Source organism: Ambystoma mexicanum, chromosome 6p, assembly GCF_040938575.1.
Source record: "Ambystoma mexicanum isolate Mex_15411 chromosome 6p, UKY_AmexF1_1, whole genome shotgun sequence".
NCBI lineage: Eukaryota > Metazoa > Chordata > Amphibia > Caudata > Ambystomatidae > Ambystoma > Ambystoma mexicanum.
The window spans coordinates 418,777,320-418,796,662 of NC_090935.1; the positions used below are offsets into that span (position 1 = coordinate 418,777,320).

The 19,343-nt window shown below is 44.8% G+C and overlaps 1 protein-coding gene across 1 annotated transcript in view; it reads right to left on the bottom strand.

Moving 5' to 3' along the window:
* Positions 1–1,691: 1,691 nt before the first annotated feature.
* TMEM267 (transmembrane protein 267) overlaps positions 1,692–19,343 on the bottom strand; it is a 149,067-nt gene continuing 131,415 nt past the window's right edge. The window contains exon 3 of the mRNA XM_069627232.1: positions 1,692–4,602. Within this exon, the coding sequence (XP_069483333.1) occupies positions 4,267–4,602 (336 nt within the window). The 3' untranslated portion in view covers positions 1,692–4,266. The remainder of the gene's footprint in view (positions 4,603–19,343) is intronic.

Sequence of the window (19,343 nt, forward strand, 5' to 3'; positions counted from 1 at the left end):
AGATTTGCCACAGGGAGTGGTTTTAATTTCTACAATCAAAGTAAATGGAATAACCTGTGTTATGTATTCTCCAGCACGGAAGGATGTATCCAGTGACAGCGGTACACACGGGAAGGGTGTATCCAGTGACAGCAGTACACACGGGGAGATGTTTCCCGCGTCAGCAGTACATAATGTAGACTTCACTGGTTCAGAAAAGAAAATAGGTAACACGCTTCACACAATTTTTTCCAGTGGTTCCACCAGCAGCCTTTACCCATCAATAGCAGCCAACATGTTGAGGACCCAGCAATTGACTCCAATGCTTACACTGTCCTTTATTCTTGGATGACTTTGTAAAGTAGTTAGGCACTACAGGGCATATAATGGAAGAACTTTACTCAAGAGGACAGAGGAACAACCGTTTGTCCTCTGGGGTCTTCTCTGTGACTCCTCTAGAATCGTGCCTGCTGGCAAGACTCCAAGGTGCAGAACAGTGCAGAGCCTGGCAGCAGGCTAATGGTTAGGAAATAACAACGCTCATTCATTTCCACAAAACAAATTGCATCACATTTCAAAAAATCGGACCTAATTGCAGCTGTTGGTGGTCACTACTGAACTAATTGTAGTTACTGGTGGTCACTACTGGCCAAATTGCTGTTGGTCCATACTGGCTAATAGTGAACCTACACCTGCACCCACATGTCTCTCCTACCCCCACACTAATCATGTTTCTTTATATAGTGTACCTGCCCCTTGTCAATCTATTCCAACTCTACATTAGAGAGCTTTCGTCTGTGAGCCGTGTGACACACCCACCCCTCCAGTCTCCTCTACTATCCCACCCTAGCATTATCCATCCTTATCTCCAAAAGACCGTGGAAGCACGCTGCTTATTCTCACTCCAGCGTAATCTACGCTCTAGGCTCGCTGTTGCGCCACATCTGGCATCTTCACTCACCCCCACACACAATGGAACATACCCTGGGGTTCTGGACTGCCCATTCCCTTTGCAACAGGACCTCATTCATCACTATATTCACTTGGACGCACAGTTCCCCAGCCTCTCGGTGATGGTCATCACAGAACCCTCCCAAAAGACACAGCCATACTATCAGCTCCTCACATTCATCCCACCATCCTCTGCCACTCCCCATCGCCATCCCAGAAGGGAAGCAAAGAAACATTGCTGTTCAACCCCTTGCCCCAACTTCCCTTACCGGAACTGTCAACTATTGCCCCCTCTGGCTCATAACTTCTTTTTCTATGAATTAGCTGGCTATACCTGGACTAATGCCAATGTACAGGCGAATTAAGGAAGACCCAATAATGGTATGCTAAGATAGCTCCCTAGTTAAAATATGATTGGTAACTAAAATAGCCGTTTCTCTGTTTTTGTAGCGATTTGTTATTTCATTAAACTGAAGCTTATTTTTGTTGGTTTAAATCTGCAATGTTGCTCCCTGTAAGATCATCAAAGGAGAGTAATGGCACTTTAAATACCACTTGGCATTATAGTGAATTTGTACAAAATGGCATATGCAGGGATTTCAGTGTTAAACAGATAGTTAGTACATCTTTAAACGGGATTGGCGAATCATGACATGGGTGCTGAACAGGACATCGACACGCTGCTAAAGTTATGCAGCAAACGTAGTAATTCATGGCGCATCTTCGTCACATTGCTGCATCTTAATCAGTAAATGACTGCATACTGTCATACACAACTTTATTTTAAAGAAACGTAAAGCATTGGGCCCACCATATAAGACTCTAATCCAGTGACATTCAGGATAAACAGTTACAGTTTGAGCACCATACATGAAAAGGAATCTTTGAGATTGGACAAGTGAGCAAAGCAGACATCATCTCTCAATTAAAGTGAACAATCACTTAGGTTGCAAGGATTCTGACCAAGTGAGGTCTTTGTCAAAAAAGCATGAGGTAAAGTGAATCAGCGGCCCACGGTAGGATTTAGCAGAGAATTTCTTCATTTACCAAACCAAAGCGAGAACCTATAGTCACTAGTTTAGACCAGACAGGCTGAGGTTTATTCAGTGTCATAGACATTTATTTTTTAAACACAGACCTAGCATTTGGGCTGGCATCTTTTAACAGTAGCGCAGTACTGTGACTAGTGGCTTAGCAGGGGCCCCCGCTGCCCCATGTCCAGTGGGGGCACCGCCTCAGCCTTCACCGTGACCAAAGGTGAGGGCGGGGGTCAACTGCAGCCGTCTGGTGGTGTGGGAAGGACTATAGAGTAGGCTCCATTCAGATTCTTTACATTTTGAAACAGTTTTGCGCAGGTTGTCAGTTGTGTGTAGCACTGTAGGGAATTAGGAGCCTGCCAAATGGTGATGCGGACCAATAACACTGATACTTGGTTGCAAGAAAACCTTTTTTTTTTCCACTTCTTTAGAACAAAAGTGGTTACGATTCCACAGTGTTGTTTCCTTTGCCCTGCATAATAACGAATATCTTTATCACATTATGGCAACTGAAAAGTTGGTAAACCTGTTAAAGAAATGTTCTGCACTAAAGTTCGCATATGGCTTCTCGCATTTACACCCACAAACGTCCCTAAAAACTATCCTAAAATCGGGTAAGATAACTCAGCAGATTGAGCACTTGCTGCTGCAATCTGTGTGTGATCTGCAGGCTGCAGGTATGAACCTCAGCAAGGCCAACTCAGGCTTTCATCTTTCTGAGGTTGCTAAAAGAGTACCAACTTCGGTTGGGTGATAATCGTATGTTAATGTTCTATGTGCAGCACTTTGGCGAAGGCGCTTTTTATAAATAACAAATCATTATCATTATTATTGGCTTATGAACCCAGAAAAGGTGAGCACCACACTAAGCATGCTTCTGCTGAAGCACGCCTGTTTTCCTTTCCAATAACAGGTGCACAACTTAGTGTCATTTATTACATTTTAGAATGCCAAATTAAAAACGCCATGGACTTTATTTTTAAAGGGGGTTACATGGGTGTCTTACTGACAGAAGACTGCCATAATAAAATGGTAAATGCATACACAGGCGTTGACGTTCGACGTGTGGTCACAAGCAAGGCTTCACATTGACCTAGGGGGGGAAAAGGCATGACATGTCAGTAGGATACAAGTTGAAATAATAGTACTTGTCGCAAAATAACATTCATGATTGTACTTACACATCTTAGTAAGTAAATATGTTACACAACTTTTTGTCAAAAACATTATAAAGCCAACTGGCACCATTGGAGTCTGGTTGGGCAAACCGGTGTCGCCGATGAGCCGTCATATAAAGATTTGTTCTGATCTCTCTCTTTCTTTGGAAGGAAGAGCAGATGAAGTGATCCATATGTAGCCATCGCGGAGTAGTACTATGGCTCAATTGAATCAGTATGTGCCAGTGATTCCGTTCACATATGAAAGGTAACCTTTGGAATCTGTCACGCTTTTCCTGCTGAATACGTTCCTTTTATTGAGATTCCCTTATTTGTCCCTGAATGTAGCTTTCTTTTTCTTTTTCATTCTTTAATTTCGACTGTGATCTCAACTTGCTTCTTTTGATTCAGCTGTACTAGCACTTGTGTTCTGACACTTGTTAAAAGTCCCACGTGGACAGCAAAGATTTGTCAGCCATTATCAAAAGTGCGGACTAGTAGCCATCACAAAAAATTGAACATAGATAAAATACTTCCTTTTTACATACAGTTCAAATAATGTTTGTAGAACGGAAACGGCACGTTGTTGTGAAATAAGTTTTAGACCACACACAGTACAGAGTTCCAGAATAACCACAATATAATGCAGGAATAGATCCAAAGCTCATACTCCTGCAGAGCAAACTGCATGTATCCGCCGCAAGAGCTGAGGAATATGTAGAAGAACAGTTTCATCGTTAAAGGCGACAAAACAAGTGTACGTTTCGTTGATAAAAGAGTAGGCACAGAGTTCAAACCCCGGAAACAATATACCTTCCTCACCGGGTCCAAAGCACTAGAGAACAGCAGTGGACATATTAGTCTAGATTGTCCACCCTATGGCCAACACACTATAAAGCTCAGCAGTTGAGATATCAGTCTATATATTTCATCCTGTGATCAACACAGTACTGCTCAGTAGTTGACATATCAGTCTGTATATTCATTCTGTGATCAAAAGACTAGAGCAAAATAGTTGACATATTTGTTCATATCTCATTTTGATATTAAGGCGCTAGAGTACAGCAGCTGACATATTACTATACATATTCCAGCATGTGTTCAATACCCACAGACGCGCTCCCGCACTTGTGGATATGTTCTTAAACATCAATACGGATGCCATGTTTCACGGACAGTATGTCCCGTGTGCCAGTCAAGTACATGACTAATGAGCAGATATGAGGTAAGGTTGCAGTGATGGCTACATACAGCCAGTATGGCAAAGGAGCAGTTTTCCCAAATGGACAGATCCAAAGACCATGGCGAATCCCATCACGGACGTGGTGCGATGTCCACGATATAAAGAGCATCCAGGGAAGGAAGCACCAGGAGTCCTTCAGCCTGAAGACGTGCATGATGAAGCGCAGTGTCAGGGCCACGGCAGGGATCAGCGTAGAGCAATGTAGAGGGGGGCGTCGTGGAAGATTCAATGCAGCCTGGAGCAGAAAAAAACACCAATGCGTCAGACTTCCTGCATCATTCAATAAAATAATACAAAGCACCAAGAGCCCACATCAGTGGCGAAATACGGGCTATATAGGACTGTGGCACAAAACAAATCCAAGGGTTTAAGGTGGACTACCACAGGATCCCTGCTTGCTTCTCCATGCATGTGTGGCTTCTCCTTGAATGACACATTATTAACATATGATATGATATGATATGGCATTTGTAACGCGCCTATACACAAGTGTTTCAAAGCGCGACGAGGTGGGGGGGGGGAACAAGGGGAGACAGACAACGATCCTACTAGGCCAGGTGTCATTCAGATTGTGCAAGTGCAAGGGTAGAGGGGCTGGGAAAAGTGCAAGGGGAAGGGGAGAGGAGGAAAGTGCTGTACATGGTTAGTAGAATACAAGATAAATAATAGGGCCAGCTGGTGGCAAGTGCAAGGTAAGTGCCGGGAGAAGGGGCTGTAGGATACAGAGACAGTCCCGTAGTGCAGGGAGGCAGTGCAGGGAAGAGTGGCTGGGCCAAGGACCGAGATCGGTGAGTGGCCCAGTTGCAGATTCAGTGCAGGTTCAGTGATTTTAGCACATATGTAGGTCTTATGTCTTTATTTGCATATCGAATGCGATTACAGATGGCAACTTGGACAATAGAATAAAAGCAACTATGAGATTTAGAATTTCATGCAGGTGCAAAACCAGTGGATTCCTATGGAATACGCTTCTCATTGTCACAGGCCTCCATTATAAAAAGCTGCCTGCAAAAAGTAATTTGCAGGCTGCGTTTTATTTTGCTAGTTATATATATATATCAAAGAATGAATAAACGTGTGATAGCCCAGAATGATAAACATTATCGTGAATGAAGCACTGAAAAGGGTAGCTCATTCAGAAAGATGAGCTGTGTTCCTACCGACGTGCACAAGGTCACTTTCTATCAAAAGTAAATTCCATGCAGGGGGAACACCAGCGTTAGCACATAGGTGCTGTGGGAGAAGGAACAATCATCAGGTGGAGGGGAGAAGGAAAGAGCAAAAGCGAAGCAAACTTGTTTTAACGCCTTCATTTTCATCTACGTCTCGTGAAAAAGTAAACGCCACTTGCAAATACACTGTGCCGCAGCATTTAGTAATGGATTCCTATGAAAGACGCCTGATTTTGGCCACCTGCAAAACCAAGGTGGATTCGATAGAAACCCATTTGTTTTATGCCTGCATGAAAACCTCTAGGTATGCTGGCCACATAAGAACACTCATATTCGCTTTGCCTTCAAAGCCAGTATACAATGCCATGACACAGTAGTAGTAGGAGTAAACACAATTTATTTCAGTAATATAACCATAACATTGACACAAAGATAAAAAGACACATATCATCACAAAGTCACCATAAAATCCTGAATAATGATCCTCTAGAACCCCACACATGCCAGAGTTCGGTTAACGATATGCCACAGTAAGTAAACATGTCTTTGCTGGCTGCACAAATGCCCTTTCCCGCCCTATAGAAGAACACTTACATTGGCTTTGGCCTTAACACCAGTAAGTGTGTGCGTACGTACGTACGTACGCACTCTCTCTCGCTCTCAATCATTCACACGCGCACCCAGGATGTTCACAGTGCTTTTTGCCTATAAGGTTACTCTTTAGGAAGGTCTTTCCTCCATTCTGCAGACATCATCACGTCTGAGGAACAAAGTCAGGTGACGCCCTTCACCCCTCCCTCTGCCAATTCTTGGATCAGGCAAAGGGCAGGGTCAGCATTCAATCCCCAGCTGAAGGCTTGTGGCACTGAAGAGCTGATGGAGGGGTAAAGAGGCCTTCAGTATCCTCCATCTGCCAGAATTTCCAGCACTTCTGAAGGATTTTGAAGTCTTTGACGTTGGTCTGCCTTCTAATGCTTTCACAAAGCTTTACATGAGTGAAGGCATGGGAGTTTTATTCGCCGTCCTTCACTCATATCAAGTGTTGTGCAGGGCATAAGAGACACCATCAGTCTTTGCATTTGCAAATAATTACATTTTCTTTAGATTCCTTGCCAATGCAGACACTACATTTCCATTATTATGGAGCGAGTTCAAATCACTCACTCCATAATGCAAATGTATTTGTTTGGCTGGTTTACCCTAAGAGACCTGGATGGTCCCAAAAATTAAAGAGGGTCTGCGACGAATTGACTTCTGTCCTGCAGGAGCACAAGGATGAGCACAGGCTAAAGCGCCTATTTAGCCATCACATTTCTACAATAGACAACACAATCATAAAGGTAATGATAAAGATGTGTTATTTATTTAGCGCTTACGCCTACGCGTTTTACATAGAACATATTTACATTCAATATCACCCAGCTGCAGCTGGTACTCCGACCTCGGAAGGATGAAGAATGAATTGGCCTTGTCGGGATTCAAACCTGTAACCTTCAGATCACACACAGACCGTAGCAGCAAGCACTCAACCCACTGAGCCATCTTACCAGTAAAACAGAACAGTTAAAAAATATACCTCCTTTGCCTTTTGTGGTAATGTTGGTCAAGGGAAGGCCATACTCTCAAGAGGTGTATGAATGTGATTCAGTAGCAACCCACACAGCGAAGTTTAACGGTCCAAAATAAAGGAAGATTCAATCAAGATTTTATACAAATAAATACTTTAATTAAATACACCCTATCCAAGGATAACTAAATAGAAAACATTGCACAGAACCCACCCACGAGGAAAGAACACAAAAATAAGCAAAGAGAGCAAGATACAGCACTCTGGGTAATGAATCAGGGGTGACAGGCAAGTCAAATCTACAATGTGGTTTAAACAGATATGTTGTTGGGTGCAAACGGGGATCAAAAGTGACCCAACTTGTCTCTACAGTCCAAAAATGGAACTAGGCGGCACATAGCAGTCAATAATACCATATTGTGGCTCTTGGCGGTTCGACAGTGTTGAACCATGCTTTGAGCTTTTGTGTAAGCAGTTCAAGTCAAGTTTGAGTACAGCAAATCCTGTTGATCCAGTGGCGAGCTGGCGTCTAGTCGGGTCGATGGCGGTGGAGCAGAGTGGTTCAAAGGTGCCCTTCGAGCGATGCAAGTTAGAGCGCTCACCAGGATTGGTTCGGGGTTGAGCCGGTTCGAGATGTGATGTAACCTCTAGGTACAGTCAGCAAGTGACGCTCTCGTGGTTCCAGTCGAAGGTCAGTGACAGTCTGATGTGGTGGCCCTGGTGCTCCGATGTGCGGTTCGACAAACCAGCAGTTCAAGGTGGAGCCGGGTCGAGTTGTTTGTGTAACTGCTGGTTCAAGTCAGTGAACCCAGTTTGAAAGCAGTTTGACTGGTTTGACGCAATGAAGGGTGCTGTGAATCTCAATCCAGGGATTCCAGGAGCAGATTGGTCCTTGTTCCTAGGCTCCCAAACATGGGGGAGGCTGGCACACAAGTGCAGGGGTCCTTCCACACTGTGATGGGTATTGCTATGGCTGGCAGAGAGGCAGGTCTTGTCCTAGGAGCAGTTCATACCCACTGGTCTCTGGGAAGATAAGGGGACTGAGCTTCCTTCTGGCATGGACACACAGTCTTCACCTTACTGGTGGAGGACTTTGAAAAGATCAACTTTCCCAACAGAGGTACAATTAATTCTTCCTGAGGCTTTTCTTCAAGAGTGAATCAAAGAAGGAGTGGAAGACCCCTTCATTTAAAGGCAAATTCCCAGAGGTTATTGGTCTAAAGCTAGCTTGCTTTAGGGGGCCAACTCCTATTCTAAGAACAAGGGGGCTTTGCCTGCTGACATCACAGTGCCTTGTTCTGAAGGAGGTGAAGGGGACAGGATTCCTCCAGCTGTAAAGAACTGCCCCTGGCTACACTAAACTCACCCCTTCCCTTCTTAATAGGATCAAAGGCCATTTTGGTGGGCAGCACCCTGGTGTGAGGCTAAGCCTTTTGTGAATGGGTGCGCTCGTTCATTCCTGTTCCAAGGACAACTTTCAGTGGATTGACTGTCTCTCTGGGGAGGGTATCACCTGCCTTCACAAATGAACACAGAGGCAACCCCCAAGGCTACAGCCCTGCTAGCAGCAGCAATGCCAGCCTGTCTGGAGGAGAATACACAATACCTTCCCACAGCTGAACTGGACTCATAGGGCTGACACATTTGATATCAAATGTCAACTCAGGTATGCTTTCTATTTAAAAATGTACGTGACACCAGGACAGCACACTCAAAATTAGGACATTTATGGAACATGGATGAATAGCACAAATGCAATTCCTGCACTGTTGAGACTAGGCTGTCACTGTAGCTGTCAAATGGGCATCTGTGAACCTGCTTTGTGCTACTGGAGAGAAGGGGCAGCAGATCAGGCTACTGATGCAGCAGGGTACAAGTTCACATTATGCTTTGGCAAGGAGCTTATGAATCGTATTGCAGATTAACCAGGGCTTCCACAACCTTGGCAGTGGGTAATTCCTCAAACACCTCTCTCTTCTCCCCTCCCCCGAACCAAGAAGGTTGAGAACCACCCTTTGAAGGGTCGAGCTCACCCTCAAGGTGAGAAAATAGCTGGTTGCCATTGGCCCTTTTGTGTTGAAATGCAGATTTGGGCAGCATGTTCATTCCAACTCTGTGGAGAGAGATGACCCAATGCCCAAGCTCTAGAGTTTCCTCAGCCATGGTTCAGTGTTTCTCTAACCCCATCAGCCGGCTGTAAAGGTAGGTAATAGGTTGAACCGTGACTTCTAGGTTCAGCTGCACTGAATCTACTCCAATTCCAGTATTGCTTTTATTTTCCTGCTCATAGTCTGGGAGTAATGGAATTGGTTCCCTGCTCAAGCCAGCGCTACAAAGTGGTTTGGCAGGCAGAGGCCTGCTGATTGTTCTGTGGTGTCTGCACATCCACAGATATGACATGGGGTCACCTGTCAGCTATGACATCTTGGGGGGATCCCGCTTGAGAGAAGTTACCTTTCCTCTCATAAGACCACCCAATCAAAGTTCGTGGATTTAAGGGGGGTCTGATTTTCCCTTGTTGTCCTGTCAGTGCCTAGGAAAGACTGGCCTGAGCACACAGTTTCCATTTTTAAATCGACACAGGGATTGTACAAATGATCTGACAAGCTACCAGATATCACAGTCACATCTAAGTGAACTGCAAGCATATCAGGAGCCATTGAGAGGTAGGAATCTCCTGGGGCCTGGATGAACAACCAATTCCTGGCTGTGCCCTGCCCCCAGATTATTGGGCTCCTTGTCTTTGAACTGGTCAGGGTTTTCCCTTATACCAATTCCTGGTTGTGGAATTGGCCAGAGCTCTTCGCTCTGCGACAGTTCCCATTTTAGGAGTGGTTCAGGACCTTTACCCTGCACCTGCTCCTCTGTCTGCTTCAACAGACTCATGAGAGTGGGACAGTCCCTCTGTTCCTGGAAAACGTCATCCTGGACCACCAGCTGAAGACAACTCTTCAAGCTCTGGTGGGCCCTTCTGGTCTGAAGCTTCCCTGTCCGCAATCTCAGGGTTCCCCTCTACACCCGTAGGCAACCCTGAAATCAGTGAATCTGGTGCTAACATCATAGTCACCTCAGTGGCTGCTGTGCTCTCTCTCTCTCAAAAGTAGGCTCCTCAGGGGACTTCAGTCCTGGAATGGGAGCTATGGGTGAGAAGGGTCTCTCACACTCTCCAGCTGAAGACACCTCAGAGCCTTGGCTCTCAAGCGCTTCCACCTGTGCTGCTCTCAGTGCTTGCATTCTAGTGACTACCTTGACTATGTCTGGATCAGAGAGGCCTTTACCAAACAAACAACCTACTGGAATGGGGTACTTGACTGCAACAGGGTGTAGTCCTCCAACTGTCATATCATAACCAAGCTCTATCACTGTCAAAGGACAGTAGGTCAGACCATCAAACCACTTTACCAGTTGTTTTGGACCTGGGATGTAGTATCCTTGATTCACCCATTGTAACCCGACAGCTTTGATTCTTGCAGCAGTAACACACAAATTGGGAGTCTTTTCCTCTATTTTTGGGAACCCAGTCAGAGCATTGGTATCTGGGGCCCCCTCAAAGGACCCGGTACTGTCCCCACTCGGAATGAGGGAACATTTGGCTACTCCCTGGACTAGTGGGACTTCATTTGCTAAAATGCCCACATCGATTATGACTCTTTGCAGGCTAAACATCTACAGCGGTTTCTGACTTCTCAACAAGTTTGGCCTATGTCAACATAAACACAGATGGTGCCAGCTTTTGCTGAAGTGGGGGTCGTAAAGTGTTTTGGTTGTCAAAGGAGCAGCATCCTGTGTCTAGGAGGAGCACAAAGCATGAGTTGGTGAGATGCTGTGCCTTTAGTTATCAGCAGACTCTGCTTCTACAAAAACTGACCCCTAGCGCGAGAGCGCATGCGCAAAGTGTGGGTTGCAAAGTGTTTTGGTGTTTGAGTGTGCAGGTCGCAGGTCTTCAGGAAGCTGCCGGCAGTAATTATTGGTACTATCAGAAGAAGGTGAGCTGAGTGAAGAGAAGCTCTGCGAGTCCTGCGAGCCCCAGAGAAGCCTGTGAATATCGCAGGTAAGTTTCTTTAAACACTTGCAGTCCTGTGAACCTGTGTGAAAGTGTAATACTTGGCTGAGGTAAACATTTATCTGGTTGAGCATGTCGTGTGTATGTGTATATATTGTAAAGGATTTCAATCAGGCATTCACACAGGTCTCACCTAGCATGTAGCGCGCGATGAATCCCTTATTTATTTTTGTCTATTAGTTCAATATTCTGAATGATATACCACTCATATCACACTTGTCTCAAAATACCCCTCAGGTCCCAATTAAACCAGGAATCAGGCTAGTTTGTAAAGGTAAAGATACATTTATTTATTTAATATTCAAATCACACATAAGTTTTATATATATATATATATAGGGCAGCAATCACCCAAAGGGTGACAATACAATTCAGAAACTAAGCAAAGCAATTGAATTCACTTTGATGATGCAAAATTGAAAACACAGGAAAAATAACAGTTTTGTTTTGGGCACAGATAGCGTTTAAGTTAATAGTTCCCCCTGCAAAGTTTTGTTTACATACAAATGAGCAATCCTACACCAATGTGAGTAACCGGCAGGTATTCAGGAATGAAAGACAGGTTCTAGAGTTTATAGGCAATCTTCCCTCCCAAACCAAGAGAGAACAACCGTTTTGGGCAAATGACACTTTTAAACTGACAGGTAGGAATGGCTTTGTAAAATAATGCAAAAGGTGCAAAATGCTTAAATGGAGACAAATTCTAAAGAAAGCAAAACTAAACAAGTCCTAAAACACATGAGCTATAATATAAACAACAATACACACTTCAGATCAGGATAGGACAGAAGAAGCACTTTGAAACGGGAAAAAGAGACATGTAACTTTGGCTAAAATTGCAAATTTCAAGCAAACTTTTACTATGCGATATTGGACAGAAACGGGTCAAATACCCTGTTCCGCAATGCAGTTGTGGGTGTAGCTAAGGGTCTTGGGTATCAGTGAGAGATGAAATTTCGTTTCTATCTTTAAAACTGAAGAAGTTATAGAGGTATTAGTGAGAGGCGTTTTTGCAAAATAGGCGCGAAAATGAAAACAGAAATTTGATTTAAAATGACAGATAGGTTTTCTTATACTAGATTAATGACTATGAAAAAGAAGAAACCACACATGAATCTTCATGGCTACGTGGCCAGCGCAACCATTCATGGGTCCTCAATTTCTTCTGTGATTTACTTTAGTTACTTGAAATCACTAAGGAGTTATGGTTTTGTAACACAGATGAGAGGAAATTAGCGCAAGAAGGATTCTAAAAATACTTGGGTTCTGAATTTAAGATGGGTTGGGTTGAGATTGGGATAATACAATACAGATATGCTATGGGTTACTGGTCAATTTTGGACTGCGCCTCAGACTGGATTTGGAAGGGCCCCTTCTGAATACTGGACACGTTAGATAGCAGGATGCAAGTTTCAGCGGGCAAGCCTTAATGGTAGCAAGCCAAGCTGAATCAGAATTATTCTTTTAAGTTCCAGAGGTTTGCAATTGGGTCAAGCTGACAAGAGTTCTGCAATGCTAAAGTCTGGATTCTGCAAAGAAATCTGGATCTTCAAAGAATTCTGGAGTCAGCTACAAGATGAAGAGTTCTGGAGTAAGGTGCCGTGCTGAAATCTGGATGGTTTCTGGAAGCAGTGTATTCTGGAATCAATGTGTCTTTTGTGTAGTGAAACTCCTACATTTATACATTATAAAGTTTATGGAGTGGGCAGAACTTCAAAAACATCCCCCCACCCCATGTCTGTGAGTGGCTACAGGGATGTGCTTTGTCCTAGTTGGCAGTCTGCACAGAGCTGTCATCATTATGACAGGATTTAAGAACTCCCACCTTGATTTTTACCAAAACATAACTCTTGCACACATGTACGTTTCTAACATAATGTACCCTAATAAAATTGGACACATACATTTCATATTTGATTGTCTACATCCACATTCAATCCCCATCTTTGTGCGAGCTGTCCTTCTCATTCTATGGATTTTTATCAATGTTCAGCATACCGGTTTGGATTAATCATTTCTAATTCGATCTCTGGGCGCTGATCAGTGGATGATGTACATACAATTTTAAGCTTGCAACATTAATAGTTTTGCCACCATCAATGTTTTAGTGTATCTTTGGTTCCATATGTAGTAAGAACTCCTACCAAATCTTCAACTGTCTAGCATGAATTCAGATTTATAAGTTTGTATTTTTCACTTGTCTACTTATTTTGGCTGTCATGTTAAATGTCATAAAGTTCTGAGGCAAAAACAAGTAATTTCCATTCAAAATCCAGGGCAGGTTTTTTTCTTACTTCCCAAGTGAGCAAATGGCCAGTCCTTTGAAGTTCACTGAGAAACCTACTCCACATCCTGCCTCTTCTTTAGGAGGATGGGTGTCCAAGCCTTCCTTTGTCCTTGGATCAGCCAGGAGACAAATGTCTGAGGCTTTTTTTGTTTTCATTATGTGGGAACCATTAAGCAGCCATTAGCCTTCCTGTAGCAACCTGTAGTATCAGGCTGAACTATGAATCTTCCCAGGCTGGGCTGTCAGATCAGAATTAAATAGCTGATTCGCTCGACTGGGTTCCTATACATTAAAGTCTTTTCAGTTCACATATAAAATACAAGCACAGTTTTTAAGGGATTTGTACATTTTAAAAGAATAAGGTCTTCACAAACATGCTTTAAATAGGTGAATTTTGCCATTTTAATCAGGAAACAGAAACACTTTTAAACTGGATTTGACAGCTAATGTTCTGATGCAGCTGCCAGTAAGTGAGGCCTGGATTCCTCTGATTGCACTGGTGAATCCATGATTTCAGCACACTTTCCTTTCAATAATTCACTGGGGAAAATGACTGAATTTAGCGCCAAAACAGCACTTTGAAGATTACCATTGATTAGGAACCTGTATTTAAGGGCATTTTTGGATGTTGCCCTTCTGTGGCCTTGTTTCATGTGACAGATGACAGGTTACAGCAGTGATTACTGTTTTTACACCAACTTTGCCTGTGTGTGTGTGTGTGTGGCAGAGTGTGCAGCTCTTTTGTGGTTTGTGAACCATACACAGTTGTGCAGATTTGGCGCACACAGGGTTATCGCCTCCATTTTTGGCAGTTTTCTTTCCCCATTGGCAAAGGGGTGCAGTGTGGTGCATTGGTGTGGATACAAATATTCCACAGATCCCCCCCCCGCCGACTCCAACATGATGTCCAGTCGTGTGGGAGTTGGGCAAGTGGGATTATTTTTCTTTCGGTCCAATGTGAAGAAATCCGGTTATTTCTCCCATCAGCGATGGATGCGACACGCTCTCCTTGCTGGTTCTGGTTGGAAGTGTGGTGCAACACTCCGGTCCCTGAGGAGTCGTCCTGGGTGATTAGGTGGTTCTTAGTTCCAGTGCTAGAAAACAGAACATAGCACGGTTATGGAAATTTCCCATCTACTGTTCCCCGAGGGGTGTAGTGGGGCGGATGCATGCATTGAATACAATTTACAATATTCCCTGCCTATATTTAATAATGGTCTTAACCCTCTTTCCTTGTACGTACTCAATGAACATTTAATAATTCTTTTTATGTCTCTGGAATTTCCCCTTCTGGGTTTTTGGTCGGCTCCACTATTTGCCGCAAAGTATGCCTGGGATGGCAACTCTTTAGCTGGTTTATGTGGACCCACTTGTCTTCCCCTTCTGCCAAATTTCCCTTGGGGATGTGGATTCTGTAGGCGACTGGTGAGCTTCTGTCCACAATTTCAAAAGGACCCCACCAACTTGGGAGGAATTTGCGCTCTTTGGCTTGGTTCCTTTGGAAATTATACAAGTAGACCCGGTCTCCTACTTGATATTCCTTTTTAGCTGTCTTAAGGTCGGAGTCGGTGTTCATACTGTCTGCAGATCTTTCTAGATACCACTGAGCATGCGCAAAAGCATGTTGAAGGTGTTTTCTCAGATTCTAAACATACTCATGAGTTGTGGAGGCATTTATCAAGGTCTGCTCTTGGGTTCTGTAGAGCAGATGCTGGGGTAGCACCATCCTTCATCCAGTCATCAGCTCAAAGGGAGACATTTTTGTTGTTGCAGAAGAAGGAGTATATCTGATGGCCATCAGGACAAGGGGTAATCGAATGTCCCAACTTGACCCAGGATCTGCCACAAACTTTTTTAATATGCTCACAATAGTTTTATTGTACCTCTCAACTCCACCACTAGAGGACCACGGTATGCAATGTGTAATTTCCTTTTTACCCCAAGTCTCTCCCACATCTTTGTCATCACTTCGCTGGTGAAGTGACTACCTCGGTCTGACTCAATCCTTTGGGGTAGTCCAAAACGTGAGAAGATGTGATTGATCATCAGGGCAGCTGCTGTTTCTGTCTTGCAATTTGAGGCCAGGAGACATTCCACCCATTTAGTAAGCAAGCATGTTCCGGTTAACATGTACTTGTTTCCCCTAGAGGAGCGAATTACGGGCCTCATGAAATCGACTTGCAAATCTGACCAAGGTAGTGTCATCCCTCTCTTTTGGAGAGGAGCACGGTGTGTGAGTGATGTTGGCTGAAATTGTGCACACACAAGACACTCCTTCAAGTATTGGTCGAGGTCCTGTCCCATGTGTGGCCAGTATGCAACCTCTTGCAAGATTTCTAATGTCATATGAAACCCCTGATGACCGGCTGTGGCCGCATCATGGGCGTGACTTAGCATCAAGCTTCGGAAGGAGGTAGGGGCCACCCACTGATCATGGCCAGATATGGATCTCCTCACCAACAAACTGTCTTGGATTCAGAACATTTTTGGACATTTCATTAACACTCTGAGGTCCTCTTTCCCAATGCAATCAGTATCCATCAGGGGAAAGTTCTCAGGGTCCTCAATGTGTTGATAAAACTTACCAATTATTGGATCCCCTTTTTGAGCTGTAATCAAATCAGCATCTAGGGTCTCCTTACTCCACTGGGCAGTTGAGAGTTCATTGTGAGCATTTGTCTGGGACCTAGTGATAGCAGTGACCTGGATTCCCCCCAACAGGGACTCGATCTCAAGTTGATCCTCTTGGATGGCTCCGGTTTTGGCCAGCTGATCAGCTAAGTCATTTCCAGTTTTGTCTGGTCCCTCTACTTTAGAATGACCCTTAATCTTTTTCCAGTAGATGGTCATCCTATTCGAGGAGACCAGATCATCAATATTCTGTATTCATTTTCAATGTTTTAGTGGTTTATTGTTAGCACAAAGCATGCCTCTGGTTTTTCAATTAACCAGGTGCTCCACAAACCCGTTCCGTACATAATCTGAATCAGTGATTATGACCAGTTAATGGAGTTGATGTTGGACAGCAGTGAGGATGGCTTGATGCACAACCGACTACTACGGGGACCGATTTTGTACACAGCGGAAGGTTCTGGGGCATCATTCACCCATGCATTCCTCACGCCGGCCACAAGTTCCTTTTCACCGTTGTTGTCAACATGGTAGGAGCCCATCCACATAGACGGTGGGCATTCCCTCACACTTGTCTTCTTCATAGACCTTGTGAGGGGAATTAAGGTACGCCTCCATGTTGTCCTTGATTTTAAGTCTTTCGTCCTCAAGACCGTTTTCTCTGGCACAATCATGCAAGTCAGCCAGTGTAACGCTCACCTGATTTCCACGGAGGCGCTGGGCTGGACTGAGCTGTCGCCGTGTCTTCTAGTGTGACTCGTAGATCTCGGCCTTCTCCTAGGGCTGGTCCCCTTCTCACGATGTACCAGACGTGTAGAGTGAGGTGTCTGCAGATGGAAGAACAAGGATTTAGGAACTGGATTGACTGAACTTCTCCTTCCTCAGTCCTCTTATTCGAACCAAGGGCGTGGCTTGCTCACCTTAGATATATTAAGGCCGGGCTCTCCATCCTGCGTCTTTGCAGGGGCGCAAGCACCAGTTACTTCACTGGTTCACTGACAATCCTCTTGATTGCAGAGGTTGATGTTGGAAGATACCGCCGTTTACCGCACGAGCGGTTTCTTGATAGTTATTGGAGCACCCTTAATTTAGTACCTTGCTCAGTCTCAGGGTGTCAAGATTGAAATTGTAGAGGAATGATGCGGCGAGCAGGTGAGTAGGAAAGATGACCGGTTGCTGTCACCCTTTCTAATGTCTCTCTTTGTCCTGCAGGTTTAGGTGCAATGGACGCTGATGAATAAGTGCCCAGGATCGTGCAAGCGCGTATGTACGAAGAAGATGAAGCGCGGTGCACGTAAGTAAAATGACTGCTGTTTGTTTTAAAAGCACGCCTTAATGTCTCTTTTGTCCTTGCAGATCGTGGATGCAGAGAGCGTTGCTAGATGGATGCCGGCGAACGTGCGAGCGCGTAAGTAGAAAGTTTATGGTTGGTTTAGAGTGCGCCTTAAAATGTCTCCCTTTGTTTTGCAGATGCCGGCATGCAGCGCTTCTTGAAGTTCAGAACGTGCGGAGCGCAGGTAAGCAATTCAAGAATGCAACGCTTAATCAAGTCCTTTTCTTTGCAGATGTCGATGGGGAGCCGAAGAAAGCGGCGGAAGGCTTTGGAAGATGCTGCCGTATTTGGTAAGTAAGAGCGCTGCTCTCGAATTGAATTCTGCTAACCTGTTGTTTTGTCTTGGCAGGTGCAGCTGAGGATCGGATCTCTAGCAGGTAAGGAATTTGTTTTCACAGGAACTGGAGCTGAAGAATCTCAGGAAGACTGGAGCTGACACGGTGAGCGTCCTGCTGCAGATGCAGAATAACGCGAAGCACGTTTCATCAATCGGGTGTGGTTTAAATAGCCTTCTGTAGTGCTTAGGCATCTTCTTCCACAGCCTCGCCCAGGTAAGAAAAGAGTTCCTGTGTTCTGATTCCAGGGAGTGGCTTCTGCCCCACCCAGACAGGAAAAGTAGTTCCAGGCAGAGAAGGATCAGAAGACCATCGAGCTGGTAAGTAAGTAGCATGGTCTGCTGCAGGTAGGTCCACCCAAGCACTCTTGAGCATTATGAGCCTGGCGCTTCCAGCGCCGGGACCGGTCATCTTTATGAGCCTGGTGCCACTGGCGCCAGGACAAGGTCCAAAAGGTCCCGATAGGGACTGGCTGGTACCCAGGATCAAGGTTATGGGCCTGCTTCCAAGGATGTGAGGCAAGTCCTGACCCCTTGGAAGCAGGGATCATGACAGCCAGACCTTGCGCAAGGGGACTCTTCTTGTTTTGGCCATATCTTAGCTCCACAGGAAAGCCTTGCATTGACAGAATCCAGGAAGTAATTTGGGAATTATTTACATTTTCAGCCCGGATTCTGTCACTTTGAAGATATTGCAGAGGCTGTTGTGGAGTCTCCACTATGATGTGTTCCCCCTGTATGAACGTCCGGTAATTCTTAAATGCCCACACCGTTGCCGGAGTGCCTTCTCACAATCGTTGATTTTTTCCTCCACAGAGGATAAAGTCTTACTCGCATAGGAGATAACTTTATAGACCATGTCATGCTTTTGGTGTAATACTGCAGTCAAGCATGTATTTGAGAACATTGTCTCCAAGAAGAAATTCTTGTTTTTGATAGGGTAAGCTAGGCAAGGTGCTTGTGAGAGGCTTCTTTTGAGTTGTCTTACTGCCTCGGCTTGTTCTGGACCCCACTCCCACTTGACATTCCTCCCTTCAAAAGATGGATCAGGGGTCTTGTGATCTTTGCGTAATCCTCAACGAACGTTCTGCTGTAATTAGTCAGTCCAAGGAGGCTACTTAGCTCCAGCGGAGTTGTGGGGTCTTTTGTTTCTGGAGTGCTTCTACTTTCTTTTCCTGGAGACAGAGACCCTCAGGAGTTATCTCATGCCCCAATAAATTGACACGGGTACTGCACCACTGTGCCTTTTGGAAAGATAGTTTTGCTCCGGTAGCCCTCAATTGTGTCAGAACATAACGGATCTCCGCTATGTGTTCCTCCACAGTTGAGCTTTTGATTAGAACATCATCTACATAGGCCAGGTTACCCTTTTCACCCAAGTCGGGCATGGCCTTATGCAAAAAGATATTAAATTCATTGCCGGAGTTGATGTATCCAAAGGGAGTCCGGGTCCAAGTGTACTGCTGCCCCTCCGAAGGTAAAGGCCAGCTTGTATTGGTCCTCTCTACTGACAGGTACAGTCCAGTACCCATTGGTCAGGTCAATGGCAGTGTATACCCTTGACCCCTGGATCTGGGCCAGCCCTTGGT